This window comes from Coenobita brevimanus, chromosome 44 (genome assembly GCF_032717465.1).
Source record: "Coenobita brevimanus isolate Jiangsu-jjx chromosome 44, ASM3271746v2, whole genome shotgun sequence".
Lineage (NCBI taxonomy): Eukaryota > Metazoa > Arthropoda > Malacostraca > Decapoda > Coenobitidae > Coenobita > Coenobita brevimanus.
In genome coordinates, this window is record NC_136997.1 from 26251954 (window position 1) to 26269526 (window position 17573).

The window sequence follows — 17573 nt, forward strand, 5'->3', positions numbered from 1 at the left end:
TAATAGATATGTACACAAGGTATTACTCTGAGAATGAAAGGCTAGCCGAAATCAAAGCAATAGAGAATCCAGAGGATTGACGTTAAGGAAAACGAAAGAATTAGAGCTTTGCCACATCACTGTCAGCTTATTTGATTTTAATGGAAAGAAAATGGCTACAAAAAAAAATCAAGGCTATAGGTGAAACTATAGAGAAAATGGTGAATTAAAATAAAATATGTGTATAATAACCATCAATTTTATTTTATCTCAAAAGCTACTCGACTTCATCATGTTCCACACCTTACTGTGGACACCTGTTACCTATACTTATGTCACCTTAACCTGGCCCAGATTATAATCCTTTTGGAACATGTTTCACGTAGCTCAGTGACAGAAAAGACAATACCACGGCTCTACATTGCACTTCTTCGTGACTAGTATCAGTTTCTAAGGTTAATTTACTGCTACAACTCAGCATTCAAGATGACGAGATGACAATCTTAGACCAAGTTATTATAAAGAGAGTCGGTTCCTTTTCTCTTGTTCGTATTACGGAGTGAGGAATAAAGTCTAGAGTGGTATTGGTAATGATGATGGGAACGACAACGATGATTCATGATGATTCTCTCTCTCTCTCTCTCTCTCTCTCTCTCTCTCTCTCTCTCTCTCTCTAGGCCCGTGATGTACGACTACGGAATCACAATACCATACACCTTAATGAGCTCAGAGAATCCCATCCTAGCCGAACTGGGGAGGAGGCTATACATCGAGACCAACATGACCCGCCACGATCCGTATGGGGGCCCGCTGGAGCTGGTGATGAAGAGGACGCATACTTTGATTTGCTCTATTGATTATCTGCTTTACAATCAGCATCGCAAGAATTTGACTCGGGATACTTATATTATGAGAGAACAGGTGGGTGGTGTGGAGATAAACAGACAGCCAAACATACTGACAGAAGGATAGAGGGATGGATAGATGGACAGATTTTACACACACACACACACACACACACACACACACACACACACACACACACACACACACACACACACACAAATAGAATGGCATTTAGATGGATAGACACATAAACAGGTTGACATGGATACAGACGGACAGACAGAATTATACAGGCATAGACAGATAAAAATAGACAGATAGATAGATAGATGAATAACAGATACACAGGGGGATAATTAGAGAGATAGACAAACAAACAGAAGCAAAATATAAGCAATCTAACACACAGCTGGTGCTATAGTGTACTTGCTTCCACAGATATACAGCAACTTTATGATCTGGATAATACATCACAACACCCCCTACACCCACAGACAGGGAGAGAGAGAGAGAGAGAGAGAGCAGGTGGTATAGTGTACCTACGTCCACAGATTTACAAACACTTTATGATCTGGTTACTGCGTCGCAACACCCCCTACACCCGCCTCATCTCAGACAACCTCATCCGCCTTCTGGAGACCGGCATCCTTTCCAAGATCTATCAACTGCACACCGGAAGCCTCCTGGGAAAAAGCTCGTCTGTAAGTGAGTCATAGCACCTCTTCCTTAGCGATTTATTTGCAAGATTTATTGTGTGCATACCGGAAGCTTCCTGGGAAAAAGTTCGCCCGTAATTGACTAGTAGTACCTCTTTCTTAGCGATTTATTTGCAAGATTTAAAATGTAATAAGCGTCCACACAGAAAGTGTGGAACGTGTTCGTGCGAGCGAGCGAGCAAGTCAGATATTGCTGAATATTGTCTCATATGGCTCATCATCTTCCTCTGATTTCCTGACCAGAAAATACTAAAAATAACTTACTAGATTACACCAAAAACATTCCCTCACCCTTCCTAAAATCAACTCTCTCAGCAATCGTCGGAAAATACTGCTGCGCTACCCACGCGACCTTAGACAGTTACTTCTTGCGTCGCCGGCTGTTACGCTAATCTGCCTTATTAAAAATCGTTTCCTTGATTTACGGAAAAACTGTTGGGAATTACTGGTTGTCTATGAAATGAAAATGATTCAGGATTTTAACGCGATTTCCATATTGGTGTCTATCTTGTAACTTCAAAACTGGCTGAGATATCCAAAAAAGTTCGCTACTGTACTACAGGGTTTTCCTTCCGACCCATATCCCATTTCTTGCTGATACGATAAATCTTTGGCTCGGGTACATATGTCGGCGGTCCAAACTGTGACTAAATCTGGTGTTCTCGCTCACATCGCTCGCTCGAACAATAAGCTGCACACAGGAAGTCTCACTTAAAAATGTTCGCCCTTGATTTGCGAATGGGTAGGCGTATTTTTTGTTCTATAGGAGGCTTCGTAACATCTCTTCCTTTTAGCGATTTATTTGCAGGACTTATTAGCTCTACATGGCAAGTCTCACTGGCAGAAGTTGGCCCTTGTATCATGGGTCTGATGTGTTAATTATGGCACTGATGTTAGTCCTGATTCTCACTGGTGTATGAACTTTTTCCTAAACGTTTATATTACACAATTCTCCCTAATTTTATCTTGCAGTTAACTTCCATATTTTAATTTCGAAGTGGTTTACATCTGTGACAAGAGGATGTTAAGATGTAATAGGGAAATAAATCGCTTATGAAGAAGAGTTACGAAGTGTGCAACAACAATGAAAAAAAAAAAGATTCGTTGTAATTTCCTCATTTTACACTAATGGCGTTGGAGAGGGACGCCTTCACGTGGTGGCACCAATATGACTGAGTGGCTCAAGAAACGTCCCTCAGTTCCCCCCTATCCCCCAAAAGAAGATAGGTAACTGCAGAAGGGTAACCAGGCTGCAGTCCACTGGGTTCAGGTTCAGATGAGACTGGGACTACAACTACTATACTCTTTCTACCTTAACTTGGCCAGAGTTTCATCCTTTTGCATTTTATTTCACATGGCTGAGAGGAGGACAAAGACATGGCACTTCTTTGTAACTATCATCATATTCTGGTTTTATTGTTACAACTGAGGACTGAAGTTGCAGAGATGACAATTTTAGGTCAAGTTAATATAAAAGCAATATAGTATTATGCTCCTTTTACTTTAACCTGGCCTATAAATACCATCTCTCTATCTTTTATGCACAGTTATGGCAATAGATAAAGAATAGAGAATGATGCTCGTCACGAAGAAGTGCAATGGAAAATATGTCGAACAGTAGCCTAGTATTGTCTCTTTCTGCCACTGAACTACGAGAAAAAAGCTGCACAAGAGCGAAAATCTGGGCCAAATTAAAGTGAAAAGAGAATAACTTTCTCAGACTCTTATGACTCACTTCCAGTTGAATAAAATAATCTAGAGTTACGTGAAATAAAAGTACTAGAGTTGTCCCGGCCATGACAGGGTGAAGGGAGACAGGATTAACACATACCTAGAGAAACATTCGATTTAAAATATGGAAGTTACCGCCTTAAAACATTCTCTACCACTCAGACCTCTTCTCAGTATATGTAAAACTCTACGGATTCGTGTTGCCCCATTCCACTTAAACATTTGACACATTAGTAATCGTGGTAGCAATTATTACACAGTTAAGAGTTGTTTTATTGTATAGCTAATGTGTACTTTGGTTGCTAACTTTCATAAAAATGTCATAAAATGAAATTTATTTTTACTTTTTTTTTTTTAAGATGTAGTGATGAAGAAACAAGAGATAAAACAATCACACACACACACACACACACACACACACACACACACACACACACACACACACACATACACAAATGCTGTCTTGTGTCTGTACTTTTATTAATCTTTTGTTTCTGTGCTTTTCCTATCCCCATATCTTAACATTATTAAGAATATCTTTGTCTGTCTGTCTGTCTATTCATTTTGTCATCCACACAGGCTCGAGGTGGTGGAGTATTGAACCTAGAACATCTACAAGGTGCCTTCATAGCGTTGGGCCTCGGAGTGGTCGCTTCTGCCATAACCCTCTTCATGGAACTCTCCTACTCAGTCTCTAAACACAGAAAAAGCAGGAATTCATTGTCACAAGAGCCTTCAAAAGCACAGAACGAAGGTACTTGAACCGTTGGGATTTGAAGCCGTCACAGGAGAACAAATGTGGACAAAGAAATCCCTCAGAGGACATCAATCTAATCTCTCTTTCGCTGTCTGTCTGTCTGTCTGATAGGCAACGAAAATTGACATGGCAACACACTAAAAAAAAAAAAAAAAAGCTGAACATGGGAACAATTATAAATAAATAATTCTGTTATACGAGAAGAAAGGAATCGGAAGCCTGTTACTGCTTATTATTATTACTTTTATGATGATGATTATTATTACCATTATCATTATTATTATTATTATTATTATTTTACTAGTGCCTCTTGAAGGTTCTCCTAGCTTTTATACTGTGCAGTGTATTTCTCTAACTATATAATCGCTTCTTATGTATTAGTCTAATAAAATAATCGTTTTTTATGTACTTGCCTATGTATCTGTCGAAAAAAATAATCAGCTTTATGTGTTTGTCAATTAAATCATCCCTTTTTTCTTTACTGTTCTCTAGCAGTTCTACTTCAGTGTGTGTGTGTGTGTGTGTGTGTGTGTGTGTGTGTGTGTGTGTGTGTGTGTGTGTGTCTCTCTCTCTCTCTCTCTCTCTCTCTCTCTCTCTCTCTCTTACACTGGAACCCCAAGCATAGGATATCATTTTTCAACTCAATATCCAGACAGATTAACCGCTGCGACTCTACATCTTTCACACAGCACTTCTTCATGACTAGTATCACAAGCTGCCAAAGGAGTGTTCAAGTCAATGATCTTTAGTAAGGCAATAAAGACTCGCTAATCAACAACACTGATGCTGGAGAGGGACGCCTTCATGTGGTGGCACTGATATGGCCGGGATGTTCCACTGCCTGGTTATAATAAATCCCTCAGATCCCTCCCTATCCCCCGAAAGAAGAATGGTGGACTGAAGAAGGTCAGCTTCAGCCTGCAGTCCACTGAGTTCACGTTCAGATAAGCCTGCCTCTGCAACTGCTACCACTACTACTGCTACTACTACTACTGCTACTACAGTTACTAGTACTACTACTACTATATCTGCTGCTACTGTACCGCTACTGCTACTACTACTACTACTGTACCACTACTGCTACTACTACTACTGCTACCACTACTGCTACCACTACTACTGCTACTACTACTACTACTACTGCTACTACAGTTACTAGTACTACTACTACTATATCTGCTGCTACTGTACCGCTACTGCTACTACTACTACTACTGTACCACTACTGCTACTACTACTACTACTCAACTACTACTACTACAACATCTGCTGCTACTGTATTCCTACTACTACTACTACTACTATTACTTAAAATGCTGCTATTGTACTACTACTGTTACTACTACTACTACTACTACTACTACTACTACTACTACCACATATGCTATTTCTACTACTACCATTACTATTACTACTAAAAAAATACAGCTCCAATAATCTTGTAGTAAATTTACGATCATGAATAATACAATATTCGTATTACTCTAACTTGGTCTAAAATTGCCATCTCTCCATCTTGAAAGCTGAATTGCAACACAGGAGTAACACTCAGATATGATGATAGTCACGAAGAAGCGCTGTGGAAATAGTATGGAGCGGTGGTATCAAATTCTACCAATGAGCTTTGTGAAAGAAGCCGCCAAATGACGTAAATCTAGGCCAGGTAAATGTAAAAGAACGATAGTCACGAAGAAGTGCAAGGGAAAGGATGTAGAATTATGCTGCAAAAGGACGAAAATACCACAAATGCTTCTTATCAAAGGTCGTATGAATATGGGAGGCACACAGTATATTGCTTCAGCTCAAGACCCACCCCACCCTTGTAACTTCATGTTGCATCACAGAGAGACAAGAAACTAACAACTGCACAACATTGCAAAGAGTATTTCAGCAACATCCCCCCTCTACACCCAACACTACACTTCACAAACACACTAATAAACACATTACCACCACAGCCATCCAAAACCTCCAGCAGAACAGCCTCCTTCATGAACCACCACCAGACATACACCCTTCAGAAACTACCCTACCCAGAGGGACACAAGTACACCGAGCCACACTTTAATGCAGCCACCACCCTGCCCTGCCACACACAAAATACACCTCACAGATAATCTCCTATACACACAAGGCAGTGCCTCCCCCCACACCACAACACACTCACCTTATGCCCCACACTATCACAACACAAAAAATCCTTCAACAAAAGACCTTTGGGAGCGACCGATTGAAGTAGTTGGTGTCCTACAGTCACTGGGTTCACATTCAGATAAAGCTACAAAAAAGACATCATTTTTTTTTTTTTTCATGCAAGGAACCAAAAGCCAGGAGCCCGCAAATAACTCCCTCCAAGAAAAAAAAAAAAATAACAGAGTCTAGTTCAAGATCTGTTCATTTCGAGATGCCTGGCCTCACTGTGTTTTAAAGACCAGAGATCATGTGCAATAGGAAATATAGACAGAGGGACACAGTTCCAGAGATGACTTGTTGCATACGTGAAGGACAGGGAGAAACTGTTAACTCCTGCATTTGAGAGTTGGACAGAAAAGGGATGAGAGTTTGTTGATAGACGACTGCAACCAGTGATGCAAAAAAAAAACTTTTTTTTTTTTTTTTTACAAAAAACATGTTATTTAAATTTTTTTTTTTTCTAATTTCCCCATACAGATATTTGATTATTTGTATACCATTTTCTATGCCAAAGGTCATATTTTTGGGGTCAGACATTAGTCAAACATTCTGACAGTCCTGGAAATAGTAAAAATACAACAAATATTTCACCTGTAACCTGTCTAGACTGTGTTGACAAGGTGTTTATGTATCCCAAATATGCAAGAAAGTAACCAAGTTTCCTACTCCACGTTAGAGAAGGTAGCAGGGCCAGGAGTCAGGACTAGAACCTCTGACAAGTCTGACCTTCAGGCTTGATAACTGGCTACCATAAACCTTATAACCACAGTGAAATTTCTTTGCTCCTTTCATAATTCTTGTTCTCAGGACCGTAATTATTTGATAATACTTCTCACCCCAAGGCTCAAGCTGTGTCAGTTTTTGTACAAAGGAACTCTACAGTAAGTACACATGGTTCTAATTCTATTACACATAAGGTAGATTGGCTTAACCCATTAACCGTGGGGCGTCACTTTCGTGACACTCGTGCACAATGGATCATACCGCAGGGAGTCACTTTTGCAATTCTGTGTTATTTTGAATTCTCCCAGGCTTTCAAGTGGTGGCTTGTATCATCTGTCAGTACTGCCAGTGTCCAACAATAGTCAGCACCGTTAATGTCATCTGTACTCTCATCCATTGTCGACAATTTAGCCATTTATCCCCGTTCTTGACTCCACTCCCAGCCCCCCCTCCATTACCCTCTTCTCTCGCCTGCCCGGCCGCGCTGCGCTAAGCAAATCTTCCCCTGAATTTTTCATTGATTTTATCCATTGAAATAAGCCCTATGCCCTGTTCTTATACAAAATAATATACTGTATACAAAAAAAAAATAAGGTAACTGATAATGCCATACACCTGGAGTTGGCTAATTATCACCTAGCAACACTCCAGGTGCACTTGTTTGCTAATTTTCCCTGGTAATTTCCCCTTGAAATATGCCGTATAATCTATTCTCATAATAAAAAAATATATAAGGAAGAAAGGGAGAAGCCTAAGTGATATTTACATTCACCTGGAACAACCTAATTTCCTGCCAATCATTTTACAGCATATAAATTAGTAGCTGTCCCCTCGCTGACGTTATCAACCCTTGGCGGACCCATATCCACCTCGTCATTTAGTTCAGTGTTGTTTCTTGAGATGAAAGCACATAGCACTCGCGCCCCTCCATTTCTGCCGCTTCTAGAGGGCCCTGTGACCTCTACCCCTACTAAACCTCGTGTGGGAAGGGTAAAGGACTAAATGACTCTGCTGTGGAGCGTGAACTGGCTAATTATCCATGATAATGATGGACTGTGACTACAATCTTTCTGGTGAATCGTGTGATGAGCCAGTGGAGGAAATGGTGATAAACTACGAGTGCTTCAGTGTCCCAAATCCATCCTGGCTCCAAGGGAAAGGAGCCCATATTTACTGGAAGTGACAGTGGGGGAGGCGGTGGCTGAATCGGTAGACAGGCGGACTACGGTCCTAATGGGCCCATGATCGAATCCCGGCTGGGGCAGGGAACAGTTTAAGGATTTGAATTTCCTAAAAAAAGCAGACTTTCCTGATCTACCAGATGACCCGCTGACATGTCGTAAAAATACCCCCGCTAATACCAATACACCAGTCCTGTATGAGACAGCCCTAGCATGTATTCAGTATGGACGGTGGGTGTTAGCGCCGAAGTGGTGACATGTGGAGGTGTAGGAGGACTACTGGGCCTTGGGATAGATCACAGGCCCCGAGAAATAGGCCCTGAAGCCTTTGCCCAGAGTTGGACACGTAAAAAAAAAAAAAAAATAACAGTGTAAATAAAATAGAAATGTAAATAAGTATTAATATAAGAATATGAGTACAAATACTTGGAGTAATGACAGTCAAAGCTCTGCTCTGTATGCTAGTTTACTGAATGAGAAAGTTAATGACTGGAGTGAAAATAAACAACAATTACTGAAGGAAACTTATGGATAAATATAGTGTATATATATATATATATATATATATATATATATATATATATATATATATATATATATATATATATATATATATATAGAAGTGTAATAAAGTAATAGGAATATAAAGTGTGAGTGTGTTTATGAATAATAAATGACAGAATACCAGCGGGGAACGAGCACAAGTGGGAAGCTCGTACGTGCTCGTAATTTTCATTCCTTTCACAGTGTATTTTTTTTGGGGGGGTGTATGGATTCCAAACTACTTGAAAATCATAAAATGGTGTTTTTAGTGATAATATCAGGCTGTGGTAATCATAATACGGGGTGTCGGGAAGTGTAAAGTCGAGAATTCGTTACCCAACTTCAGAAGTCTCCACAAGTCCTACGGTACTCGACGAAGGCTCAACAAACAACCCAGGAGAAAGCTGAAGGTATATGCCATAAGCACATTTAATTATAATATTCTAGGACTAATAACTGATTTTTGGCAAATATTCTTTAAAAGTCAGTCGGAGCGCAAATATTCTCATGGGACACTCAAGGAGTGCAAAAACATCGCCGCGGTGTAGGGGTTAAGGGGTTACTGTCAATTCCAGTAATAACTTTTTAAAAGAAATATTTTTGCATATTTCAAAAATATGGTAAAAAATTAAGTTTTTTTCTACTAATTTTATTTTTATTAAAAAAAAGAAAGTTTTTTTTTTTTTTTTTGCTTTGCATCACTAGGCGCAACGCGCCCGCCGTAATGGTGCAGGGATGCAAACAGACAGGTCAGAGGAGCAGTGGCCACTGATGTAGCGATAAAAAAGATATTAAGATGCAACAGTGCGGCGAAGAGACGGAAGTTGAAGGAAGCCAGTAAGAGGAGGTGAGTTACTTAGACAAAAAACCTTTGACTCCACCCTATTGAGAAGAGCTGTATGCGGCGAGCCTCCCACACATGAGAGTTGTGCTCTACACAGGGGCGAATAAAAACCGTGAATAAATTACAGCTACTATTATCACCACCACCACCACTACTACTACTACTACCACTACTAATACTACTACCACCACAACCATCGTTTCGAAAAACATCATCACTTTTTCAGAAGAACCCAGCTTCAGTAAAGGTTATGTAAACAAGTGTGCTTGGCTGAGAGAAGGAATTAGACCAGGCGTTTGGGATTCGATCCTCTTTGTTTATCTGTTGGTCTATTAGAATCTAGGGCTTGATTTGGATGCCACTTATTTTATATTTTAATTTGTATTTTGCCCTAAGCCCGTCATCCCAGTGTCGACTGTGAGATCCTTGGACAGTGAGTGAGTGACACTGTGAGTGAGTTAATGTGTGTGTGTGTGTGTGTGTGTGTGTGTGTGTGTGTGTGTGTGTGTGTGTGTGTGTGTGTGTGTGTGTGTATTCTGAGATTCTAATATGGTGTACATCGTTACAGTGGAGAGCGAAAAACAGATCTGGAACAAAAAGCCAAGTAAGATGGATAAGAAAAGAAACAATTTAGATTCGAGTAAGAGAAGAAGTGAGGAAGTTTGTCAGTTATAGGGTAGAAGGGAGTCGATGTGATTCACTCTCTCTCACCTCTCTCTCTCTTAGTTTTGAAGATGAAGAGTAAGAGTAATAGAAATGGGACTGTTGAGGAGTGCATATGGGGAGTGTAAGTTGAATAATATGATAATTTTAGAGATTGATGGAAGAGGTGGAACAAGGAAGTCTATGGGTACATATCAAAATATAGATAACCGTGAAAGATACGGAGTAAGGAACCTTAATCATGAAAGGGCAAGGGATAGTGCGGCGATAGAACTGATAAGGAATGAATGTGGATTACATAGACTGGATAAGAAACATGAAGATTAGTATATGTTAAAGAAGCCTATTGAGAGTAAACTTAGATGGCATTACTTGTTTATCAAAGATGCTCATTCAAAGTAAAGGATTTCTAAGTAAGTTGTAGAGGATGGAATATCATGGCTATGATAAATATAAAGATTCTGACAGATGTACAATAAGGAGGAATACTGAGGAATATTTAGATGGTATCATTCATTTTATAGAGAGTCATTCAGACTTCCTAATCTCCCTTAACTTTTCTGTGAGGAGACTAACAGCACAATGTTTTCTATCCTTCCTTATCCAACTTGTACACACTCACATACATACTTTCATAATCTCTCTCTCTCTCTCTCTCTCTCTCTCTCTCTCTCTCTCTCTCACACACACACACACACTCACACACACACACACACACACACACACACACACACACACACACACACACACACACACACACACACCTTCTCGCATTATTTGTGGGGCAATTTGAAGTTTAATGATAAAGTGTTGGTGAGGGTTGGTGGGAGGTGGTGGCTGGGCAGTGGTGTATGGACTGTGTTGGTAGGTCATGTAAGACAGTAGATAGGTAGGTCAGATTGGTAGGGAGGTCAGGTTAGCAGACTGATGATCTGTTGGTAGGTACGTAACTTTGAAAGGAACGTTGGTAGGTAGGCTAGGCTGGTAAGTGGGTGGTGCTGATAGAGTGATATGTTGGTAAGTAGGTATGATACGTAGGTATATATTGGCTGGTTGGTTTTTATGGTAGGCAGATTATGTAGCTGGGTAGGTAGGTGGGTACGTCAGGTTGGTAGATATGTAAGTAGGCCACGCTGGTAAGCAGGGGATGTTGATAGATTGAGATCTGTTGGTAAGTAGGCTATGATGGTAGGTAGGAAGGTCGGGTCTGTAGCTAGCCCATGATGAGAGATGTTAATATGATGGTCATTTTGGTTATGTTGATAGGCCGGTAAGTAGGTGGGTGGGTAAGCAGGAAGGAAAGCAGGCAGCAAGGTTTCAGGGGGTAGGCTTTGTTGATAGGTAGGTAGGTAGGTAGGTAGTTGAAGTTAGCAGGTGAATGAGTAGGTAGATGGTAGATGGATAGGTATGTTATGTTGGTAGGCAGGTAGGTACAATATTCAAGTAGGTAGGCAGGCAGAGTGATAGGTAGGTCAGGCTTGTATGTAGGTAGGGAGGTAAATAAATAAGCAATTAGGTCAGGTTGGTAGGTATGCCAAGTTGGTAAGTAGACAGGAGGAGGCTGATGGGTAGGTAGATAGACAGGTAGGTAGGTAGGTAAGTAGGCAGGCATGTTAGACTGATAAATAGGTTAGTGGCTTGGTAGAGAACATTACTAGGTGTACAGGTCATGTCTGTAAGTTGGTAAGTAGGTAGGTAGACAGGGAGTTCAAGCTGGTAGGTAGGCGAATTGGTATATAGGTCAGGTTGGAAGATAGGTACATAAGTAGCTCAATACAGTAGGCAGGTAGGTAGGTAGGTTATGTTAGTAGGAGAGCAGGGCATGTAGGTAGGTAGGTAAATAGGTAGTTATGTATATTGGTAAGACTTGAATGTAGGCAGGTCATGCTGGTAGGTAGGTCGGTAGGTAGCTAGGGCATGTTGTTAGGCAGGGCATGCTGTAAGTAGATCACACTGGTAGATAGGTAGGGCATGTTTGTGGGAAGGACATGATGACAGGTAGATGAGTATGTAGTAGGTAGATTATGTAGGTAGGCATGTAGGTTGTGTTGGGAGACAGGGCATGTTAGTAGTAGGCAATCAGGTAGGTAGGTAGGTAGGAAGGTAAGTAGGTAGGTAGGTACGTTAGTAGGTATTGATGCAGCACGCCAGAATATTTGTAGCAGTTAACAGGCTACCTGTCACTGGCATAGTTACCTCAGTAGCAAATAGGTGAAATAGAAGATAAGGTGATAACGCAAGGAGACAGGCGAGCCGCCAAGACGGATAAATCTTTTCTTATCAGCTTTGCTGGCTGTAAGGGTGACCCTAGACCTCAGCTCTGTTTACCAAACAGTCAACTTTGCCTTCTGGACTGACAACACTTAGGTGTTTTTCCCATAAATTGCGCAGAAAATCCTTTTGTCCCCGACATAGTGGGTGTAACTTATAGTGTGAAAGGAGCAAAATGAGAGTATTTGCCAATAGAAGCCTAAATAAAGCTGTCTTTGCTTTCTTGACGGCACGCCATTGGTATTGCGTAATATGTGTAAAGCTCCCATTGATAGCAGGTGCCTCTAATTGCACTTAAGACAGCCTAGTGGTTAGTTAGCCGAGAGAGGCGGAGTAAGTCTGCTTTATAAGCTCGAGGACAATGTGAAAGAGACACATTTGTACACATTTGTTCACATTTTGTCATTTGTACACCTTTTGTCACATTTTCACTTTTTTGTCACTTACAGTCACGTTACACTTTCGTTACATTCTGTTACACTTTTCCTCATATTTTCACACATTACTCAATACGTGACTTTGGTTCACTCCTCCATTTTCACTTGTGTGTGATTCATATGTGGATTATATATATATATATATATATATTCATCATCATCAGCCGTTGAGGTCCACTGCAGGACCGGCCTATCCCTACCGAAGTAGGGACGATACAGCCAATGTATCTCTACCAAATGGCTTAGGCTGTCTGGTAGAGACTGTATGTGGGGTGAGAAGTGCTTGTGAATGTAATTGTAGTGTTGGAGTGGCTTTGGATGTGTGTGTAGTCTGCGAACCAAGTGTAATCGGACCGCCTTAAGGCGACTGGGTGCAAGCATACTAGTATGCGACACTGGTTCAACCACAGCAACCCCTGTGTCCGCCAAAGTGGTCAGTGGCGTGGTGAACGATTCCCAAAGTTTTTACAACTCTGGCGGGGAGGCGAACTCCCGCCCACCAGTGTGCGAGATGCACACTCTACCACTGTACCACAGAGGCTCCATCTATATATATATATATATATATATATATATATATATATATATAAATAAAGTGGACCCTCACTATAACAGACTAATGGGGGGTAATCCAATAAAGTGGATACTTCGTTCTATCCGATGGTCCCCCATGACGTGGGATTTCAAGTACATGGTATTTTATAAATTAGTAAAATAGTATATTCTGATACTAAAAATGATAACTATACCCCTTTTAAACTAACCTGGCTCATAATTTCACACTCTAGACATAGCACTATTTTATGGCTAGGACAATATTACTAGTCTGTTTTCACAGCTCAGCAGTTATGATGGGATGATGGAAATTTCAGGACAGGCTGGGGTGAAAAGGGTAGGAAACTCATGCACTGTGCCCTTCACCTGTATAGATGGATGCAGAGTGCTCACACTTCCATTCTTCTTGTATGCTTCAGATTGAATAAAGTGTTCTTCATTGTCACTGTTGGCAAAGATGATTTCGGGTGGCTCTGATGTCACATCTGATACAGAGAGTCCTGAGGTGTTGGAGGTTGGGGTCCTGAAGATCCTGAGGCTATGTGGAGGCTAGCTGAGGATCTTGTTGCCCTGGGCACATTGGAGGTCTCTGACTGTGCAGAGCATCTTGGCAGCAGAGGGCACAGGCTTGAAAAACTGGAAGATCTTATCCAGGATTTTCCTTGGCTGCTGCAGTTGTATTAACTCAAACCTGGTTAGCTGCATGACCTCATAATGTTGAGCCAGAGACCCTCCGACTTTGTCTTCATGGCCAGGATGGTGTTTGCAACATCAACGGCTTCATCTAGAGACGGTTCAGATGTCTTCTCTTTCTTCTTTTTCGTCTTCCTCCTTTGCAGTTCATCCACAGTCTCCTCCTCTGGCTGATGATGGTACCTAGGCACACCAGCCTCCTCATCCAGCCACTCTTGCAACTTTTGCTCAGCAAGATCACTCTGCCCTGGAGCTACCAACAATTCTGCCATCCTCAGTAGCTCAAACTCCTAAAAATCATGCAGTGGTGCTGGAGTCTTGGGGGTTTTGAGGAGTTTGCACCACCTATTCTTGATTCTGGCAAGAGACTTTCTTCCATGCATCTGCCAGGTTGAAGATGGCATCTTTGATGTTATATATCTTGAAATTGTACTGGGTGTTCTTGCCTCTGGTGTCTTCATAGTCTTCCTGGTCCATCCCATCCACAGTCACAATGATACGCTGGTGCAAGTAGAGCTTTATGATGTGCCTGTGCACTCTCTGCAACTCCATGGTCCAAGATCTGGGTAAGGTCAGTGACGTTACTGGCAAGATCAAGGCTTGATTCGTCCAACCTTGCTGTAGACTTTAGCAGAGGAAGGATGGGCTGGTGCGTTGTCCAGCAGCAGCACTGCCTTCATATTGTCACGAATGATGCTACAACTTTTTTGGTGCTGCTGCATGGAAGCGTCGTAGCTGTGGTGGAACCAGCCATGAATGGTATATTGGTTAAACCAGGTTAACTTGTTACCATTGCATTACACAGGAAGCTTGGCCATGATGTCCTTCAGTGACCTGCATCGCTTGCTCTTACCCACTATGACTAGCTGTAGGTGGTGAGAGCCATCAGCGCTGGCACATGCCAAAATGTAGAGATGTTCCTTCCCTGATTTGTGCCCTGAAGTCCTCCCAATATTATTATTATTAATATTATTATTATTATTATTATGAGAGTGAATTTAAGATGATACTCACTTTCATCTTAAATGTCGAGACTAACTTGCCTAGCCCCAGGTTCCTTCGCTCCTCTATCGGGTGACTTAGGACTCGATGATAGATGGGGATGGATTATTATTATTATTATTATTATTATTATATTATTCTATCTATCTATTGCCAGACGCCTCAATCCCGTTCGGGATGGCCACAAACAAATCGCATCTACGTCGTCCTGTACCCCGCAATTTCACTACCCCGCTCCCAACCCACACACACCTCTCTCATATACTTCTCCACCCCATCCCTCCATCTCATCCTCGGCCTCCCCCTCCCTCTTCCCCCCTCCACCTCACTCAAATACACTGTCTTCGTCAGTCTTTCACCCTCCATCCTCACCACATGGCCAAACCACCTCAGTGTATTCCTCCTAACGCTTCCTATCATCCACATCCACACCACAACGCTCCTTTATATCCTCATTTGCCAGCCTGTCTCTCCATGTGACTCCACAGGCTCCTCTTAAATAACTCATTTCCACAGCTCTCACTCTTGACTTGTGTCCTTCCAGCAACGTCCAAGCTTCACTTCGATACGTTAGAGTTGGTATCACAATACTGTCATGTAGTAACTTTTTCACTTCCATGCTCACTTCCCTGCTTCTTATCACTGCTTTCAAGGAACCAGCAACCTTTCTTCCCTGCTGCACCCTTTCAAGCACTTCACCCTCCAAACCTCCATCCTTACTCATCACACTACCCAAGTATTTAAACGTACTCACATTTTCCAATTCCTAATCATCCAACCTCGCTGTACATTCACGGACTTCACCTCTCTCAAAGACCATCACTTTACTCTTCCCTACTTTCACCTTTAGATTCCGTTTCTTACACACTCTCCCAAACTCATCCACCAAGCCTTGCAACTCTCCTTCGTCTTCACTCAACAACACAGTATCATCTGCAAACAACAGTACAGGGAGTTTCCAAACATTACCCTCTCTCACCAGGGCCACTCCAACTTCCGCTACCCTACCTTGTACCTCTTTTATTAGCCTATTCATGCACAGATTGAACAACCAAGGAGACATGACACATCCCTGTTTCAACCCAACCATCAAAAAGAAAAATTCACTCAGTACATCATCCACATGCACTGCAGCCTTGGCACCATCATACATACTCTTCACAGCATTCAACAACTTCCCATCTACTCCATATATTCTTAATACTTTCCACAATCCTTGTCTATCCACCCTGTCATATGTTTTCTCCAAATCCATGAAAGCCGCATACAACTTCTTTCCCTTCTCTAGAAATTTTTCCACTAAAGATCTAAGAATGAATATCTGATCTACACAACCTCTTCCCTTCCTAAAGCCTCCCTGTTCTTCTCCAACTAATTCCTCTGTTCTTTCTCTAACTCTGTCAATAAGTATCCTACCATACACCTTTCCTATTATACTAAGAAGACAGATGCCCCTATGATTGCCACACACTTCTTTTTCCCCTTTTCCTTTGTACAAGGGAATAATTATACCTTACTTCCAATCATCCGGGCCCCACTGTAGGGGTCACCTTGACGTGGTGGTGGGGCTTGAAGCATGGTTGGCAGTGCCACCTACTTGGAAGGCAAGCCTACCTTTGTAGGGTTTGGCATTTGTCGGCCTTGTGGACGAAGCACCCCCTACATCACTGGTAGAGGAGGCCTACTGGTGATGTCAGTCCCTGCCCATTTGCCATCTAGGGCGGGACTGTTGCCTCCCACGTGTTTGCCGTGCGTGGCGTCCCGTAATGCTGGGAGACGGGAGTCCTGGAGGTTGAGCGATGCTGCATGGTGCGCCCTGCAGCTAGCAATACACCTCTTTGGTCCCTTATTCTGGCTAGACGGGTGGCCTGGTTGGGCCCGACCAGGTCAATCGGCTGGTCACTGGCTAGCCATCCAGGCTAGTCACCTAGTGGCTTTAGGGTCAAGCGGGCACTGGGGGACCTGGTGGCTCCTATCGTCCTGGAGTCACCCTTGTCAGGGTCCCTTTGTGGTTACCTGCGTATACTCTCCTGCTACCTCTGGGGTCGCCAGTGGTGTTTATCCCTGGCATATGACCTCCCCTTGTTGGACTCCGTGGTGGGTGGAGGGGTGGGGGAATGAAGTTCTTGCAAAATAATATGGGTGACACACAAAAAAATGTTGACGACACTGCCAGTGTCCCAGGAAGTTCTCCAGACTGCCCCACCCTCATAGCCACTCTACAGCCTTTCCAAGCCACTGGTGACTTTCCTCCTTTGCCCCAGCGTTCAAATGGGACTAGGAGGAGGCCACGTCTGGTTGGTTCGGCTGTCAAGTTCGGCTCAGATAATACTATGCCTGAGCATTTTGCTGAGTATCTGGTGCTCAGATCCTCCATAGGTGGATCTGTGCTGGATACTGATATATTTAAATTACACCGTAATATTATTTCAGCATGTG

At 42.2% G+C, this 17573-nt stretch overlaps 1 protein-coding gene across 1 annotated transcript; it reads left to right on the forward strand.

Moving 5' to 3' along the window:
* Positions 1-663: 663 nt before the first annotated feature.
* Positions 664-14123, forward strand: LOC145398028 (uncharacterized). The gene is made up of 4 exons (XM_080270992.1): positions 664-900; positions 1377-1526; positions 3852-4026; positions 13954-14123. The coding sequence occupies exons 1-4, from the start codon at positions 664-666 to the stop codon at positions 14121-14123; spliced, it is 732 nt and encodes a 243-aa protein (XP_080127118.1).
* Positions 14124-17573: the final 3450 nt, after the last annotated feature.